The sequence below is a fragment of the Ctenopharyngodon idella genome, chromosome 10 (genome assembly GCF_019924925.1).
Source record: "Ctenopharyngodon idella isolate HZGC_01 chromosome 10, HZGC01, whole genome shotgun sequence".
In the NCBI taxonomy this organism is placed as follows: domain Eukaryota; kingdom Metazoa; phylum Chordata; class Actinopteri; order Cypriniformes; family Xenocyprididae; genus Ctenopharyngodon; species Ctenopharyngodon idella.
The window spans coordinates 551,550-569,299 of record NC_067229.1 but is presented as its reverse complement, the minus strand read 5'-3'; the positions used below and the strand labels follow the sequence as shown (position 1 = coordinate 569,299).

Sequence of the window (17,750 nt, the reverse complement as noted above, 5' to 3'; positions counted from 1 at the left end):
TTTATTAATGATGAAAATATTAGATTGTGGGTGGGGGGGAATCTTTATTTGACAAATCTATGTTATATTAAATCGTAACGAAAATCAATGAGCTTGATGTCAGCTGGAAGGAGGCGGACGTTATTAAATTTAGTTAATATTATGAAAAAATATCTTCTGGAATTTATAAGACTAAAAACTTGTATCAATAAAATAAGTTTGTTTTATTTTATGACTTTAAGCGGGATCACGGCCGATGTGACGTCACAACGATCGTTGAGATTCTCGTGAGCGCGGTAAGACCGCGCGCCGCAGCTCGCGCACCAGCCTTCCTCAAACTGAGTGAAATAATGCGTTTTTATACATGAATTCGGCTGAATGTATAGTGTATATAGTTTGTAGGCCTGTTAAGGGTTTTGTACACGTAAATCCCGCGTCTCGCTCGTGACTGATTCTAAAGTTTAACCCGCGAGTCCTGTCAGAATTACCTGTGATGGAGTTACTCTGTCATGAACACGTCGAACTGGACTCGAGCTCTCAGATAAAGTCCAGACCGGTTCGGGCGTTCAGAGACGCGGTTCTGACACAAGACTCGCGGGTCCATCAGAACCTGCTGAGCTCGGAGAGACCGAACATAATTAAACCCGGTACCGAACAGACCGACGTCCAGCCGTACATGCGCCGAATATTAACAGGGTGGATGCTGCAGGTTAGTAGATATCAAATCTGAATTCTTAATTCGAATCATACTGATCTCATGATGTCTTATGAGTCATATTCTGATTCACTGATTCGAATCAAACTGATCAATTGATGTCTAATAAACCCGATTCACTGATTCGAATCATTCTGAATCATGACTCATCATGCGGGTTGTTCTTGAGCAGGTGTGTGAGGATCAGAAGTGCGAGGAGGAGGTGTTTCCTCTGGCCGTTCACTACCTGGACAGGTACATGTCCCAGAATCCCGTGCGCAAATGCCATCTGCAGCTGCTGGGAACCGTCTGCATGTTCCTGGCCTCCAAACTCAGGGAATCGGTTCCTCTGAGCGCCGCCAAGCTGTGCGTCTACACAGACCACGCCGTGACCGTCCCAGAAATCCTGGTAGGTCATGTGACCCAGATCATCACTTTTTAGCACTTTGCAAACTGTCTAGCTAAATACGTCACTTTTAGGATTGTGAAAACTCAACTTTGACCTGTTTTTTTCCTCATGTAATGTGTGTGTGTAGGATTGGGAGGTGCTGGTGGTGTCGCGGCTCAACTGGGATCTGGCCTCAGTGCTGCCCTCTGACTTCCTGGAGCTGCTACTGCAGGCGCTGCCGCTCAAAGTGCAGAACCACGCGGCCGTACGGAGACACGCCCACTCCTACATCGCCCTGAGCGCCACAGGTACGTCACACGCACACAATGTGAAGATCAGTTCGCCGTGCATGCGTCAGCAGCTTCTCTGTCCACCCGCCGCTGCCGTTGATCCTGCTCTTTGTTGGCTGTATAAGCCATGCGTCACATATATTATGAGCCGCTTTTGTTCTCCTGCGCTCGAGTTTCAGCATCTTCTGCTCTGAAGCGTCAGATCTGCATTGTGATGGTGAAATTCAGCACAAGCTCCGCCCACTTTAGTTACTGTTGCTAAGTCAGAAAGCTTTACAGGAACAAATGTGGAAGGAGAATCAGTAATAAATTGTATTTGTTATTCATACGTGAAGCATTTTTATCTGCCGTTTGTCTTTAAGTACATTTTTATTTACACTGTACACAATAGTGATGAAACACTTGATAAAGGCTGAATGAATCACAACTGTAAGTGACCAGTTACTGTTACTTAAAATTAATTTAGTTGAAGTAATAAGGGCTTGTGTTGTGTTTTTCAGAGCTGAAGTTCTCCCTCTTCACTCCGTCAGCGGTGGCCTGCTCATGTGTGACGGCGGCTGTTGTCAGACTGAACATCCAGAAAGACACTTTCACCGCTGACGGCCTCCTGCAGCTCCTGAGGAACATCCTGGACGTGGACATGGTGAGGACAGACACCTTCATCCACACAGGACAAACGAATCATGCTTTGGTAAATCACAATTAGGACATGAAAAAGTCAAAATTAAGAGTAAAAGCTGAAATCATGACATAAAAAGTAAAAATTATTACATAAATTGAAATTATGACAGTCATAATTATGACAAAAAGTTGAAATTATTACATAAAATGTTGAAATTTTGACAAAAAGTCAAAATTGTGACAGTCATAATTATGACAAAGTTGAAATTATGACAAAAAGTTGGAATTATTACAAAAAAAGTCAATATTGACTTCAAAATTATGACAAAAAGTCGAAATTATAACCGTCATAATTGACAAAAAGTTGAAATTATTACTAAAGTCTAAATTGACGTAGAAATTATGACAAAGTTGAAATTATTACAAAAAATTTAAATTATTACATAAGTTGAAATTGACAAAAAGTTGAAATTATGACAAAAAGTCGAAATTATGACAGTCATAATTATTACAAAAAGTTGAAATTGACAAAAGTTGATATTATTACAAAAAATGTCAACATTGACGTCAAAATTGTCAAAAAGTTGAAATTATGACATAAAAAGTCGAACTTATGACAAAAAGTTAAGAATATGACCAAAAATTTAAATTTACAAAAATGCTGAAATTATGACATAAAAAGTTCAAATTATTACATAAAAAATTGAAATTATGACAAGGTCGTAATTATGAGAAAAAGTCAAAGTAATAAGGACGAAAAAATTTGAAATTTTGAGAGAAAAATCAAAGTCATAATAATGACAAAGTTGAATGACAAAATTTAAAATTTCTCATAATTTTGACTTTCTACGTCATAATTTCAACTTTGTCATAATTTGGACATTGAATGTAAGGCTGGGTATCGATTCAGAAGTCCCAATTCGATTCGATTTCGATTCTCAATTCGATTTTCAAATTCGATTCTCGATTTTTTTTATTCAATAAATTCAATAAATTTTCACTGTCCCGACCACAAAAAAATAATAAATGAATAAATAGTTATTGTTTTTGACCCATGAATAGCCTGCCTATATTGTAATAAATACGGTTATGACACCCAATGTTTTAGAACAGAGCCACAGCTAAAACTACTAATATAAATTTCAGAGATTATTAATGACAAGTAAATAGTCATTAATAAAAAGAACAAATAATTAAACTACAAGCAATAGCATGAATAAACACTGTATATAATCTTCACTGTACAAAATAAATAAAGATTAATCCTTATTAAAGTGACAAAAACATTATTCAGTGAAGGTCGGAGTGATTTTCTCTTTAGTTTGATTAACATTAAAACACAGACAGCTGCAGGAATTTTAGGTGGGTGTCACTTTAAGACTAACGCACTGATACATACAATAATGACACGCATGCGTTCTTTCTCTACCGCTTACCATAACCGCAACCAACTATGTTTACCGAGATACTCGCAAAGGCGGAGATTTTGAGATACATTTGTGTGAATTTGTCCGTTTAGGCGCAAGGAGAGGTGAAAGAAATCATTTTCTTATTTGCATGCTGTCTGAGGAAAAAATCGATACATGACTTTTGAAAATCGATATCGTATCGACCACATTTTAAAAAAAACGATTAATCGAAAAATCAATTTTTTTGCCCAGCCCTAATTGAATGTCATAATTATGATTCACCAAAGCATGATTATTTTCTCCCATGTTGAACCATGATTGAGTTTGTCTCTGTGATTCAGACGTCTCTGCGCGAGTGTTTCTCAGCTCTGGACGAGACCATCGACCTGACGCTGCCGTCTCCATCTGAGCTCCAGGGTCAGGACGTCCCGCTGTGACAGGTGGACGCATCAGAACCACTCAAGTTTAATGAACTCTAGCCTTCTCTTTCTGACGGTTGCCGGTTCTGGTGCACTTGTTGACGATGTTCGTGTTAGTTTTTAATGTAGCAGATGTTCTGCACTGTCAGACACACACTGCTGATTTCAGACACATCTACTGCTTCTGTCATTAATTTAACGCACTCTTCTTTGACATGTAATTGATAAACTTTTTTTCAATTTAAACTTGAAATATGTGAAAATAAAAAGCATAGATTAGGATGGTGAATGCTGGTTTACTCAACACTAACCAGGTCAATCTCACACACAAACGTCACATTTCACTCTGAAATCAAAATATATATATTTTTTTGCATTAAGAAAATGAAGTCTATTTTACATCATGAGATTATTTTTATGACAATTAAGCACATTTTCGTCCAGTTTCACAATTAAATTCAAAATTTCACAATTAAATTCAGAACAACAAATATACTAATTAGCAGAGGGGGTTTAAATGTAATGTAAATAATGTAAAAATAATCTTAATTTATTTTATGTAAAATCTTTTCATATTTATTTTGGGGTAAAATATATCTAGGATATTTTTGGCGGGTTAATAATTTGATTAAGATATAAAAAAGTATATATATATATATATATATATATATAAAATCATTTTATATATTTTATTTCAGTTGACATTTTATTTCAAGTAACGAAAATGTTCTAGTTTTACTTAACAATAATGACACTGGTATCGGGTCAAACTACCACTTCAGAAGACTTTCATATTCATTATTACTTCACTTTTTAAAATCTGCAACACATTTCTTGCACACTATAGTGTATAAATGTGAACTGGAATACAGTCTACGATAAAGTGATTTACTATTTTCCAAAAGATTATGATAGGAACACAAGAACAGACAATGTTTTCAACTTCATTTGTGCTGTTTTATTGGTCCACTGATTCAAAGAGACATCAGGGCAGATAAATCAGGCACTTTGGCAAGTAAGCATGCAGTAACTCAAACAAATATGACACCAAACAGAAGAAAAACACCGCATAACCTCGGTTATCACAAGCCATGAAACCCCTGCAAAGATCACACTGCTGCTCAAATGGACAAATGTCATTGCAACGAATTCTTAACTTGCCTTTACAATTGTAAGTAAACATCCAGATTCCCTAAACAGTAAACCCCACCATTTCAACACATTTCTCAAAATTATTCTGCGAAGTCATGCCGTATTTTACTATCCTTAATAAATGCGGATGTGGAAGCAGTTTGAACACTCCTATCTGCACAATTCAAACATGAAACAGACACAAAACTAAAGTGTAGACTACATAAAGTCATAAACAGACAATAGTTCACTGTATCCGTCACACCTGTGAATTCTGAGCAGTTTAATGGCATGTTGTAAAAGTCAGAAATTGGCGGGAACGATCTTAAAGAGCGCTTAAGTCAATCCTTGTATGTATCCTTTTAAATGTTTGTAATCTACCACCAATATTCACCTTTAAAACAAACAGATGATCTAAATTCACAATGGATCTTTGGTACTGTTTCAACACCCTAAACACTCATGTAAAAGTCACAAACATTTCAAAAGATAACAAGTTAGTTGTTCATCATTTGGGCAGTTGACGAAATAAAAGGCACTTTTCTCAAATCAAGTCTTCATTATAAAAGCAGCCGTTTTACATGTTGCGAATGCACCAAAAACTGCTGTTCCCTCGGAATGAAATGAGTGTCCTAAACAAGTCTGACGCACAGGACTTCCTGTCCTCTGTCAAGACCCATTTCCTGCCTGGCCTGAAACTGTTCCCATACCAGCATTCATCTGGCATAGCTCAGGAACGCTTCCAAGTACTTCCCTTGTTTCCAAACTGTTTAACTTTCTAAGCACAACGACTTGCGTCGTGTCTCGGACAGATTCTGCACTTCACAGTCGTCGTTCATCTCAACTTGCAGTTGCTCCCAAGGCTTGCCTGTAAGTCTGAGTGACGTTTTCACAGTCAGAGATTGAAAACACGCTATCGGACACTCCTGCACGGTAGCAGGCTATGTCCATTTCCCAGTGTCCCTGGAGCTGAGTCCCTGGCCTGTCCTCTCTCAAGTCAAGGAGATTGTCAGCGGACACACATCCTCGCATCCTCCGTCCCCCTGCTGGACGCTCCATAGGGGCGACCGGAATCTCGCGGTCAGGTAGGTCAAGTCTGTCAAAAGACTCTGAGGAGAGGATGCTGTCCTCGCTGATTGCCCCACTTGGTCGGGATCTGTTGACCACTGTGGGTAAGGAGGGTGAAAGCTGGTCCAGTGAGCCGAATTCCTGCAGGCCTCCGGAAAACTTGCCGTGGCGTTTGAGAATGCCCTTGCGGTGCTGCACAGGTGACAGGTTCCCAAGAGTCTGTCCGGAGCTCTCCGGGGATGAGGAGTAATAGCCTGACTCACCTTCTGAAGGCTTCTTCAGGATGCCTTTAGGAGGTGGAGGCGGAACTGGCGCTGCCAAAGTGTTTGGGCTTTTCTCCTCCAAGGGCGTAGTCTGGGAGTCACTGGGCGCTTTCTGTTTTAGGCTGCCCCGCTTCTTTAGAATGCCTTTAGATGGGCGAGGAGCATCCTGCATGGTCTGCGAGACGTTGTTTTCTTTGCGCGACCTGCGTATGGAGCGCTGTCGCTGGACCGGTTCTCCCCCAGCGGCCCCACCTGTCCGCAACAAGCAGCGCATCTTAGAACCGTTTTCCAGAAGAGGACGAGAGGTGCGACGTAGCCAGTCTGCGATGCGAGTCGGACCACCGGTTTGACACGCGGCAGCCACGTGTCCCGGCCCCTGATGTACAGCTGCGGTCTCATTCTGAGCCTGTAGAGGGAGCTGATAGCCCCAGTTGAGCCACCAGTGACCCGCAATCTCATCCAACGTAGCTCTGCGCTCTGGGTTCACCATCAACATCCAGCGGATCAAACCACAAGCATCTGTGGGGCGACAAAGAGGATTAGCATTGAATGGGCTACAACAGGGATGCCCAATCCTGCTCCTGGAGGGCCACCTTCCAACAGATCCCAAGTAAACAGCTAAACCTGAACCAGCTAATAAAGGCTTTCAGGATCACTAGAAACTCCCAGACAGGAGTTTGCAGAAAAGTGGCTCTCCAGAAGTTGGACACCCCTGGTCTACAACATCACAGAGAGTTGGCAATGTGATGCCGGCGTGTCAAGCAATGTGGCAGTTTCAAAGTATTATGTAACTATGCAAATGATCAACAATATAGTATGCTGACTACTAATGGGAATGAAGCTTGAGAGCACACATGCAAGATACTGTAATCCATTGTTTCCCAACCGTGTTCCTGGAGACACACCAAACGTACACATTTTCAACTCTTCCCAATCAAACACGCCTGATTCAGCTCATCAGCTTGTTAGTAGAGACTCCAAGACCTGAAATAGTTCGGTCAAAATGCGTACTGTTGGTGTGCCTCCAGGAACAGGTTTGGCAAGACTAGTTCATGTTACTCTGGGCAGTTTCTTGGTTCTCTATAATTTGCCACATGCAGGGAAATGCTACAAAAAGGAAAGCCATGTAAGATTTTTAATGATAAGAAAAAGGCCACTGCAGCCAACAACATGGTGACTAGACCACCTCCGGCAATAAAGTTGCTGTCGGTGTGAACTTGACTTCAAATTTATGAGGCTGCCAAGGCAAGCACACAATTCAGAACGTTATCTGCTAGGAATAGATAAGCTCTACCTATAAAACAGCTACATGGTATTGTTTGTTTACTAAGTTTGGACCTTCGACAAACATAGAAAAAACAGTTTTGAGTCTCGTTTTAAATGCAGGGCGACTTTCAAACAGTACTCAAAGGAGGTCACTTGAGTTTTGTTTGGATCCTTTGTTTCATAAGGGCCTCACCAGATGGTTTGGTGGGTTTGCGGTAGTTTCCGGTGCTGATCTGCTGGACCAAGTTCTTATGGTCTTGTCCGTCAAAAGGCATGGCTCCATGAACCAGTGTGTACAGCAAGACGCCCAGAGACCAGCTGTCCACCTCCGGCCCTCTGTACGGCCTGCCGTTCACAATCTCCGGGGAAGCGTACAGAGGACTGCCGCAGTACGTCTGCAGGAATTTATCGCCCTGGTACAGGTTTGACAACCCAAAGTCAGCGATCTGAAAAACAGAGAGTGGTTTCGGTCAGTACTTGTCATCCTGTGCCAGTTTTATAGCTCATACACTGAAAGTAGATTTATGCCGTTATCTCATGCAAGTTTCGATTGGGTGTTTGTTTTATGGCCTCTTGTTTAATAATTCCAGTAGTATCAGAGATAACGTTTCAAATTGACTATGAAAGTCTAGAAAATTCCCAATGTCTGAGGACTGCAGAATGACTTCATTCATGCACTGACCTAGGTGTAAAACCCTTACAAATTAAAAATTATTTCCTGAACTTACTTTTATATTCCCGTTGTCGTCCAGCAAGATGTTCTCCAACTTCAGGTCACGATGAACAATCCCGTTCTGTTAGAAAAAACAGAGAGATACTTAGGGGCCCTTTACAAAACAGCATTTTCATCTAAAAATGTAAAACTTTTTAAGTGTTTTGGCCATTCATTTACATGACAATGGCGTTTTGGGGGCCTGAAAATGGGTTTTAAAGTGCCAATTTTTGAAAATTATACCATTTATCGTCTCCGTGTAAACTACAAAAAACGTGAATTTGTGAAAACGGTGATGTCATGCACATGCAATGTTATCTGTATGTGAAAAACGCAAAGGAAAAACTGTTTTTGGTACATCGTTGTAGTGTAAATGTACACTTAGAAACTACACTTTGACAAGGTCATATTATTTTTTTGTAAAACGGGGTTAATTTTGACCTGATGAGCTATGTTCAAAGCCGTTGCACTTGTGGTCAGTTGAGGTCTACATTAATGTGCCATTTTTAACCGCAAACCGTCTAATGAAGAACTGTTTATTCTGATTGTTATCTATTTACATTGGCATCTTGTTTTTATATTGCTATTGGTGTTATTTTATAAAAGCTTATTGCTACTAGAGTGCGTCACAGGTTTTGTACTAAAATCACTATGGGTTATTGCTTTATTAAATGATTCAACACCTAGATAAGTGACATCTAAAGATTCCTGGTGTTGGGAGGGAATTTCCTGAGCAACAGAAACGCTTTATTATCAGTTTCACTCTTAAACTTTCATAATTAGACTAGATGACAAACAGATTCCAAAATCCCCCAAAATTTTAATTTCCCGCTCCAGAACTGATTCAACATTTCCAAACAATAACAACACAGCGGTTTGTAAAACAAGTTCAGCGTTATCACCTGCTTCACGACGGTCACCCTCTTTTATCCTGTGACAAATAAAGCCGCGGCGGGAGCATTTGAGATGTGTGTGGAATTCCAGTCATGCATGATTGTGTTTCTCTGCAGGAGGGCGAGCCGCGTGTCCCTTCACCTCATTTAACAAAGACGCCTATAACGGAATGTTCTATCTTTCTTTCTGAAACATTATCATCATTTTGGCATGCAAAATACTGCTTAAAACTGAAATTTAACCACCCAGCTAACAAAAAATATGTTTTAAAAATGTTTTAACGTTCCCATTAAGTTATTTCTGAATGTTTTCTGAACACTCTGAATGTTTTAAAAACACGTTTTTTCTTGGTTATGCGATCTGGGGAACATTCAAATTTGATCATTTTATTATGGGAACTTTCTCTGAACGTTCTGAAACAAGCTGTAACAAAAAAACGTTAGACGAATATCCAACTATACATTTTTGTGCTAAAGTTTGAGAACATTATTAAGACCAGATAACTGTGAACGAATGCTCTATTAATGTTACTGGAAGAACCTTGTTCCCTGTTATCTGGGCATCTTCTGGGTGTGTTTGTCGTTCACACGGACATTTCAGACCGTTGAAACAGTTGCGTGCGGCGTTTCTTTCGTAGCTATTGTTGGGTTTGGTAGAAGGCAGCGCTGGGTGTTCCTGCATTAGCGTGTGCAAGCGTGAACGTCTGTCTGAAACCCAACTGTCTCTCTAGATCTGTTCAGGCGCTGCTCAGCCATGCGGAGGGTAATGCGGGTTATGCAATCCTTTCAGTGTCACAGTAAAGTCCTAGTGGGTTTCTCTCCGACCCCTCGTCAGCGCACAAGAGCCTTCTGGGTAGTTTTCCAGACTATGAGAAATGCTCACATGACGTCTGACTAATATTTAGTCTTGCTGACCTTTGGTTTCACAGATATTTGTGAAAACGGACAGTGAAAACTAACATGTTCCTGAAACCCTAAAACTGCCCGTGCGACAATAACACACGTAAAATACCCCAGAAATTAAAGAAATTACATCAGTGTTATGTGAGTATCATTAATATACTATACTAGTTTTTATTTAGATTTTGATTTTTTTAATTCAGTTTTTTTAATTTAAAGTTTTTATGTTTGTTTGTCATTTTTATGATTTTTTTTTTTTAATTGTCTATATAGTTTTTAGTCATTTTGATTTATATTTTAATTTTTGTTATTTTAATACTTCAACTTAAACTAAACAAAAATGAGAAATGTTGCTTTGGAAACTAACTGAAATAAAATGCATTTTTTAATATTTTAATATTAGTAAATATATTAGATTTTTTTTTTTTTTAATTTATATATAATTTATATTTAATTTATATATATATATATATATATAGCTTTGACAACAATTTTTATGACTGATATACATTTAAATAATAGTTTTTATAGCATCAACAAGCTTAAATCTAAGCTAAATCTTGAAATCAAACTAAATCAAAATATTTCATTTATTGTATTTTAAGCTACAATAGAAAATGACTATATAGAAATCAGGGTTATTATAGTTTTTAACTGAAATAAAATATCCAAAAACTTTTTATTTTATCTAGTTGCCAAGGCATTTCTTATTTTCAGTTAGTTTAACTTGATGTACTAAAATATCTACAACTAATAAAACCTATATAGACATATTTAATAAAAAAAAATCAAAAAAATCAAAAACATACAACAAAATGACTAAACCTAACTAAAATCAAAATGAAATGGAAAATATAAACATAAAATCTAACTCAAAGCGCAATAAGACGTGAAGGAGAACTGAATTTGCGAATATAAAAAAATAAAAACTAACTTAAATTATTAATAACTATAATAGTATCTCAATACTAAAATATTTTTAAGACTAGAACAGTTAATGTTTGAATTGACATATCTTATTTCACAATATAAGAAATTTTATTTCACGGTATCGATATATATTGCAGTATTTATGTTATTTTATTTTTGCTGTTAATTTACAAATATGACAAATACAATATAAAAAAAACATGAATTAAACAAATTAAAATTTTCTGGTACAAAAGGTTTGTTTAACAGAAATCGAAGAATCAGATGTAAAAATATAATACTGCATAGTCTTCACTGTATGAATTAAATATAAATGTAATCTTATTAGAGCTAAAACAGTTATTCAGTCAAGAGCAGTAAGTTATTTTCTCTGTTGTTTGAGTCACATTAATGACACAGAGCAGCAGGATTATTAGGCTGCTGTCACTTTAAGAGCAAACGCACGGATCCATTATACTGATACACATCCGGTTTACACTCAACTGTTCATATCCACTCGAGAAATAACCGGCTGTTTGTACATTAATACAGCACATGATGGGCATTTTGACATAATTCTGTATATATTCAACCATTCAAGCGCAATAAGACGTGAAGGAGAACTGAATTTGCGATCGCATGCTGAGAGACGTGGTTTTCTGTCCATCTTTTTCACTGCTTTCTGTGCTTAATAACTCTTTTTAACATCAATCACGTCCCGCTCTAGTGTGTCATTTATGCTAACGATAGACATTTTTTACCGTCGCCACGATATATACCGTCATACCGCTCATCCCCAGGGTCAATGACAAAAACAATGTCTGGTGTGGCGTGTTTACTCACGCGGTGGCAGTACTGGACGGCCGAGACGATCTGTCTGAAGAAGTGTCTGGCCTCGCTCTCAGAGATGCGCTGCCTCTCGCTGAGGTAATCGTACAGATCTCCTTTACTGCCCAGCTCCATCACGATCACGATCTTGTCCTTGTTCTCAAACACTGAAACACACGCGGCACAAGAACATCAAACACTCTAAAGTTTTTTAATAATTCCACATTTTCTCAGTGAAGGTCAGGGTTATTATCGTTAACTAAAACTAAAACATTTCTGTTAATTAAAAATAATGCTGAAATGAAATATTTCTTTGACACAGCATTAATGAGACGTTATGTTAATGAGCGGGGGTGTAATTGTGGTGCAGTGAAGCACACTAAAGCATTTTTTGGGGTTTGTCTGCATTACATAATGAGAACAAAGAGGTTTGCGTGACAGAAGAATCCCAGCGATCTGGTTACACAACACCAGACGCTCTCATACTTCATATACCTTCATATATGGTGATGATGTGAGGGTGACTGAGCGACGACATGATCTCGATCTCCCGCCGGATGTGGATCAGATCCTGCTCGTCCTTGATCTTCTCCTTACGGATGGACTTTATGGCCACCTGAAGGACGAAAACACACACGGTCACCACTCAATTTCAATCTGGTCCTAGGATCATCTGAGAGACCTAGATGGTTTATGTATATGAAGAAGTTGTACTAAATATGGTGTGGCCAAGTTATGCAATGCTTCATAAACAATAATTAATAATTTAAAATCAGTTCTGTACTGGACAGGCAACCAATCACTGTTACATGCTGGTTTTTTATGAGTGCCTCTTAAAAGTCTAGCAGACGCATTTTTGAACCAGTTGAAGACGGTTTGACAATACTCGGCTAACACCCACATACAGTGAGTTACAATAATCTAGTCTTACAGACATAAAAGCATGAATAATCCTTTTAAAATCACTGGAGGACAAAAAAAATCGTTTTAACCTTTGCTATTGATCTTAAATAGAAGAAACAAGCTTTGACCACTGAATTGATCTGTTTATCAAATTTCAAAGAACATTCAAATTGGACATCAAAGAAAGAGGTCAACTCGCCCAAGTTAAAAGAGTTTTGCAACTTTTTGCAAATTATGCAACTTCCAACATTTAACTTCATGTAGACATCTCAATAGTGACTCAAGAGAACCTGTAGGTACACCTGAGTGTCATCTGCGTAACAGTGAAAAGATACTCCATGCTTATGAAACACAGAACCTAAGAGTAACATATATAATAAAAACAAAATTGGGCCAAGAACGGATCCCTGGGGAACCCCACTAGACAATGGGGCCATTTTAGACCAAAATGAACTGAAAACGTCCTGTTAAAAAGGAAGGACTTGAACCACTGAATACCCACTGTCTATTCTAGGTGAGAGACAAGGATATTGTGATCAAAGGTATCGAACGCTGCACTAAGATGTAGTAAAACTACAACCACTGAGCTGCCAGAATCAATCGAAATCAAGATGTCACTTAAAACTTTCAACAAGCCGTTCCTGTGAAACCCTGACTGAAAATGCTCAAAAATCTCATTTTGAACTAGAAAAGTCTGCAGTTGATTTAATTTTAATAAAAATGGAACTATTGCTTGAAGCTTCTATTAATTAAAGTAATTAAAATAATATCAAACATATGCTTAACTAATCTTGATGGAATAACCTCACGACCACAGTTTGTAGGTTTTAACTGCCCAACAATATTTAAATAGTATAATATATTTAACATGATTTAATATTAATAATATTTAGTTATTAAATATGAAATAAAAACAAAAATGTAAATTGTTAAATACTTACTAATATTAAATATGTTAAGTAAATTAATATAAACATACAATACATAACATAATTTAATATTAATAGCATCCATTTATTACATATTGACTAATAATTTAATGTTAATTTTAATATTTAATGTTACATTTACATATTTCAGAAATATCACCCAGCTGTAATTTTCATATTTTAGCAACACAAAACTTTAAACCCACACAAAAATGTGTTTACTTTAGTTTTTGGGCATTGATCATGAAACGATTTCTGCGTAAATCATTCATCAAACGAAACTTGACCTTATCATATTGACAGTGATATCATTCTGCTTACAGTAAAAGAAGATTGCGAAGCTTCACTGTCACTATGATCTCACAGTAACAATATCGACTGTGACGTTGAAGGTTGTGTGAGGTGTGAAGGTGTTTACGTCCGTCTGAACGGTGTGATGTCAGTGGAACGAGCGTTTGCATATGAAGGGCTTCGTTTGCATGCTGGTCTTTGTGTCTCGGCTCTTTTGTCTCTTTTGTGAGTCTGTATGCGAGTATCTGCGTGTCGTCGGGCATGTTTGAGATTCCTCAGGGTGTTTGTGTGTCAGACGCGTCTCTACAGGGTCAGCGGTGACCAGCAGATGGACAAACACAGACCTGAAGAAGGAATCTCACACGCCTGCGCTCCAACGTCAGACGCTGCGGCGGCAGAACAGTGTTTTACAGCCTTTCTGAGAAGCTCAAAACCACCAAAGAACCTTGAGTGTAACAGGAAACGCTCTCAGAACGTTCTCTCAAAGTTATGAACAAACGTTCTTCTGGTAACGTTAATAGAACGTTCGTTCAGAGTTATCTGGTCTTTAATAATGTTCTCAAAACGTTAGCACAACAACATTATTTATACATCGTTCATCGAACGGTTTATTTCTGAAATGTTTTAGTTGGACGTTCATCCAACGTTTTTTAATTGTTGCTATTTGTTTCTGAGAACATTCAAAAGTAACGTTCCCATAATGTTTGAAGAATGATACAATAAAACGCTCACATAACCAAGAAGAAACGTTTGTCGAGAACATTCAGAAATAACGTTTAATAATGGAACTGAAACATTAGCACAACGTTCTAGAATATTTTTGTTAGCTGAGGCCGCAATTATAAATAATAAACGTGTTTTTGCAGGAGTTACGATAAACTGCCACGCCATGTTTGCTTTCAGCAAAGCTCTATAAATAGTCAAACCCGTCCGGCGTGTTATCAGAAGCATCGAGCGTGTCGGAGTCTGTTATCGCTGCGGAAAGGGAAAGAGAGGTCAGACGGCATTTACTCAAGATGTGTCCTGACTCGCCCAAAACTCTCTCTCTTTCCTGAGAAGAATCACAAAATTCCAACAAACCCCCGAGGGAAAGTGACACAACATCAAACAATGAGTCTTCTAGGTTCATTGTGTTGCCTGATCATTGAGGAAACACATGAGATGTTTCCAGGATAAACTCTGGGGGATATTGAAAGAAAACCCCTGATTGATGTTTTCTGAGGTTTGAGGAGAAACTGATTTCTGACGCTCGGTTTTGCTTCCTGCTTCCCTGTTTGAGCTTAAACGAAAGCAAAACGATTAAACAGTAACGAACTTGACTGGAAATGGAAAACGAAATGAACCAAAACACAAGCTGAGCTCATTTGCATTAGCTGCTCGTCTGAAACAAAACAAACATGTACAGCGATCTCCCAGAATGCAACTCTCTCTCTCTCTCTCTACATATATATATATATGATTTACACCATCATACTTTTAATATACCGCAGTATTAGTGTTTAGATGGTGCTCTAAAATACTTCTAAAAATTACAGCACAACATTTTTTCTACAAAAAACAATAAATTTACTAGGAAGAAAAACTGCTTGAGATATTAAGATTTGTTCTCAGAGAATAAATTATTGTAATAATTATTAAGAATAAAAATTATTTTATTTATTAAGTCAAATATTAAAATAATTTCAAAATAAAACTAGTAAAATTGAGTGCGGACAACATAAACTTTTTTTGTTTTCCATTAAAAATATGTAAAATAGGATAAATGTATTTGAGAAACTTCCAAACATACTGAGACCTGTTTATGTTTATTTTCATAGTAAAAATAGTACATTTCTCTGCAAAAATTACATTTTTAATAATAATCAAATTGGCTGTACAAGTAATTTTAACAAGTTGAATCTTGTATAACAAAAAATTGAAATTGCTTAAATTATTTTTGTCATTTTTACTGCTTACAAATCGAGCAAAATTTAGTTTTGTTCCTCTAATGTAAGAAAAACTAACTTTATCGCGGATATTTTCTCAGAAAACGGCTTTAATCTCATAAATGTTCTTGTTTTCGGGATGTTTTCACTGGAAAACAAGAAAAAAATACATGCACTATAATAGTTTATATCCGTCAGTGAAGCTCCAGACGAATCATAAATGACCAAAGCTACTGCATTTCAGCAAGAGTCTGTTTGAGTCAAACGTGATGTCACTTCCTGCAGGGTCTCGTACTGATAACCCCCTGGACGGCCCTGAAAACAGCAGCCGAAGCCACGATGAACACGGACTCTCATAGAAACACGTGATCAACACATGCAGAAAACCACCGCCGTCAGATAAACACTCAGAGTCATTATCAGGGGTCAAGGGTCAAGTCACATTTCACCCTACAATCACTAGAGAAATATCCAGCGCAGTGCGTGCGAGTGCAGGTAATGGAGCCGCGGGCGGCTGAAGCTGGGCGGCTCCGCAGAACCGGTTTGATGAACAAAACAACAGCTGCGTTTGATCTCCACGTCCCTGTTTTTAACCGCAGATGATCGCGTTTGACCCTCACAAACATCTTCATGATGAAAACATGAAACACAGCGATTCCAAAGCCATCCATGAAGAAGAGTGTTTTATTTTATTATGAACTATTTTTTTATTATTTATAACTGTGGCGACTTATTCTTTCTGAATGTGTTTGTGTTTTTTATTATTATAATAATATAATTAGTATTAAAATAGTGTGATAATTCTAATAAACGCATCAGTCATACAAAAAATACAATGAAATATTAGATTTATCCCAATGATTTAATATTATTCATAACACATTTCCACAGTTAGAAGTTATTTTCACTCTTATATATTCTAGTATTATTCATAAATAATAAAATAATTCATGAATACTAAATTACCAGTTAAAAAGATTTTATTGAATGCATTTTTATGATTGATTTATAATATCATTAATATTAAAATAGTGTGATAAATGTAACACATCAGTCATACAAAAAAAAAAAATACAATATTAGATTTATCCCAATGATTTAATATTAATGATATTATAATATTATGCATAAATAATAAAATAACACAAACGCATTCATGAATACTAAATAACCAGTTATAAAGATGCGTTGGTGTTATTGTATTATTTATTATAATAAAATTAGTATTAAAATAGTGTGATAAATCTAATAACACATCAGTTGCAGCCTACATAAACACTAAAATATTAGTTTATCTCAATTTAATATTCTAATATTATTCCTAAATAACACCAACACATTCATGAATGCTAAATGACCAGTTATAAAGATGTATTATTTTATTATTTACGAGTGATTTATAATAAGATCATTAATATTAAAGTAGTGTGATGAATGTAATATCTTGTTTATGAATATGTTGACTGTTTCTCACCGTTCTGCCGGATCGGTCCATGGCTTTCTTCACCCGTCCGTACGTGCCCTTCCCGAGGGTCTGCAGGAACTCGTACCGGTGTTTGAGGTTGTGTTTGTGATGGTGCCTCTTCACCGCCTGACGCTTCGCGGGAGCCGCTGCCGGATCACCCGGAGCCCGTCCGGACCCGTCGCCCTCCATGAGCCTTTACACACGCGCAGATATCACGGAATGACGTGCTCTCATGGCGCGTGCAGGTGAGACAGTGAGCGGCGCGCGCTGATCACCCGCACTGACTAGAGTCGAGTCGCGTGTGGGCGGGGCGCGGTTCAGTGGGCGTGTCTCTAACCGTAAGTACCGTCCTCGCGCTTGTCACTCGACAGGTGGGCGTGTTTGGCTGTGTGTAATGATTAGCATTCAAACACACGTGATAACGCGCCCATATAATGTCCACACGATGGCGCTAATACTGCGTGAAA

At 37.8% G+C, this 17,750-nt stretch overlaps 2 protein-coding genes across 2 annotated transcripts; one reads left to right on the top strand and one right to left on the bottom strand.

Moving 5' to 3' along the window:
• Positions 1 to 23: 23 nt before the first annotated feature.
• Positions 24 to 4,082, top strand: ccnd3 (cyclin D3). Its single transcript, XM_051908896.1, has 5 exons — positions 24 to 688; positions 867 to 1,082; positions 1,210 to 1,369; positions 1,852 to 1,994; positions 3,723 to 4,082. The coding sequence occupies exons 1-5, from the start codon at positions 473 to 475 to the stop codon at positions 3,816 to 3,818; spliced, it is 831 nt and encodes a 276-aa protein (XP_051764856.1). The 5' UTR covers positions 24 to 472; the 3' UTR covers positions 3,819 to 4,082.
• A 653-nt stretch (positions 4,083 to 4,735) lies between these two features.
• nuak2 (NUAK family, SNF1-like kinase, 2) lies at positions 4,736 to 17,611 on the bottom strand. Its single transcript, XM_051910549.1, has 6 exons — positions 17,293 to 17,611; positions 12,266 to 12,386; positions 11,786 to 11,937; positions 8,257 to 8,322; positions 7,722 to 7,974; positions 4,736 to 6,781 (listed from the first exon to the last, which is right to left on the bottom strand). The coding sequence occupies exons 1-6, from the start codon at positions 17,470 to 17,472 to the stop codon at positions 5,772 to 5,774; spliced, it is 1,782 nt and encodes a 593-aa protein (XP_051766509.1). The 5' UTR covers positions 17,473 to 17,611; the 3' UTR covers positions 4,736 to 5,771.
• Positions 17,612 to 17,750: the final 139 nt, after the last annotated feature.

What these genes read in the sequence shown, in the direction of transcription:
- ccnd3 (XM_051908896.1), top strand. Translation starts at nt 473, where the DNA reads ATGGAGTTACTCTGTCATGAACACGTCGAACTGGACTCGAGCTCTCAG. An exon ending in TGACCGTCCCAGAAATCCTG is followed by an intron (nt 1,083 to 1,209) that starts GTAGGTCATGTG and finishes GTGTGTGTGTAG; the next exon opens with GATTGGGAGGTGCTGGTGGT. An exon ending in ACATCCTGGACGTGGACATG is followed by an intron (nt 1,995 to 3,722) that starts GTGAGGACAGAC and finishes TCTGTGATTCAG; the next exon opens with ACGTCTCTGCGCGAGTGTTT.
- nuak2 (XM_051910549.1), bottom strand. Translation starts at nt 17,472, where the DNA reads ATGGAGGGCGACGGGTCCGGACGGGCTCCGGGTGATCCGGCAGCGGCT. An exon ending in CATCATCACCATATATGAAG is followed by an intron (nt 11,938 to 12,265) that starts GTATATGAAGTA and finishes CGTGTGTTTCAG; the next exon opens with TGTTTGAGAACAAGGACAAG. An exon ending in CAAACCCACCAAACCATCTG is followed by an intron (nt 6,782 to 7,721) that starts GTGAGGCCCTTA and finishes GTCGCCCCACAG; the next exon opens with ATGCTTGTGGTTTGATCCGC.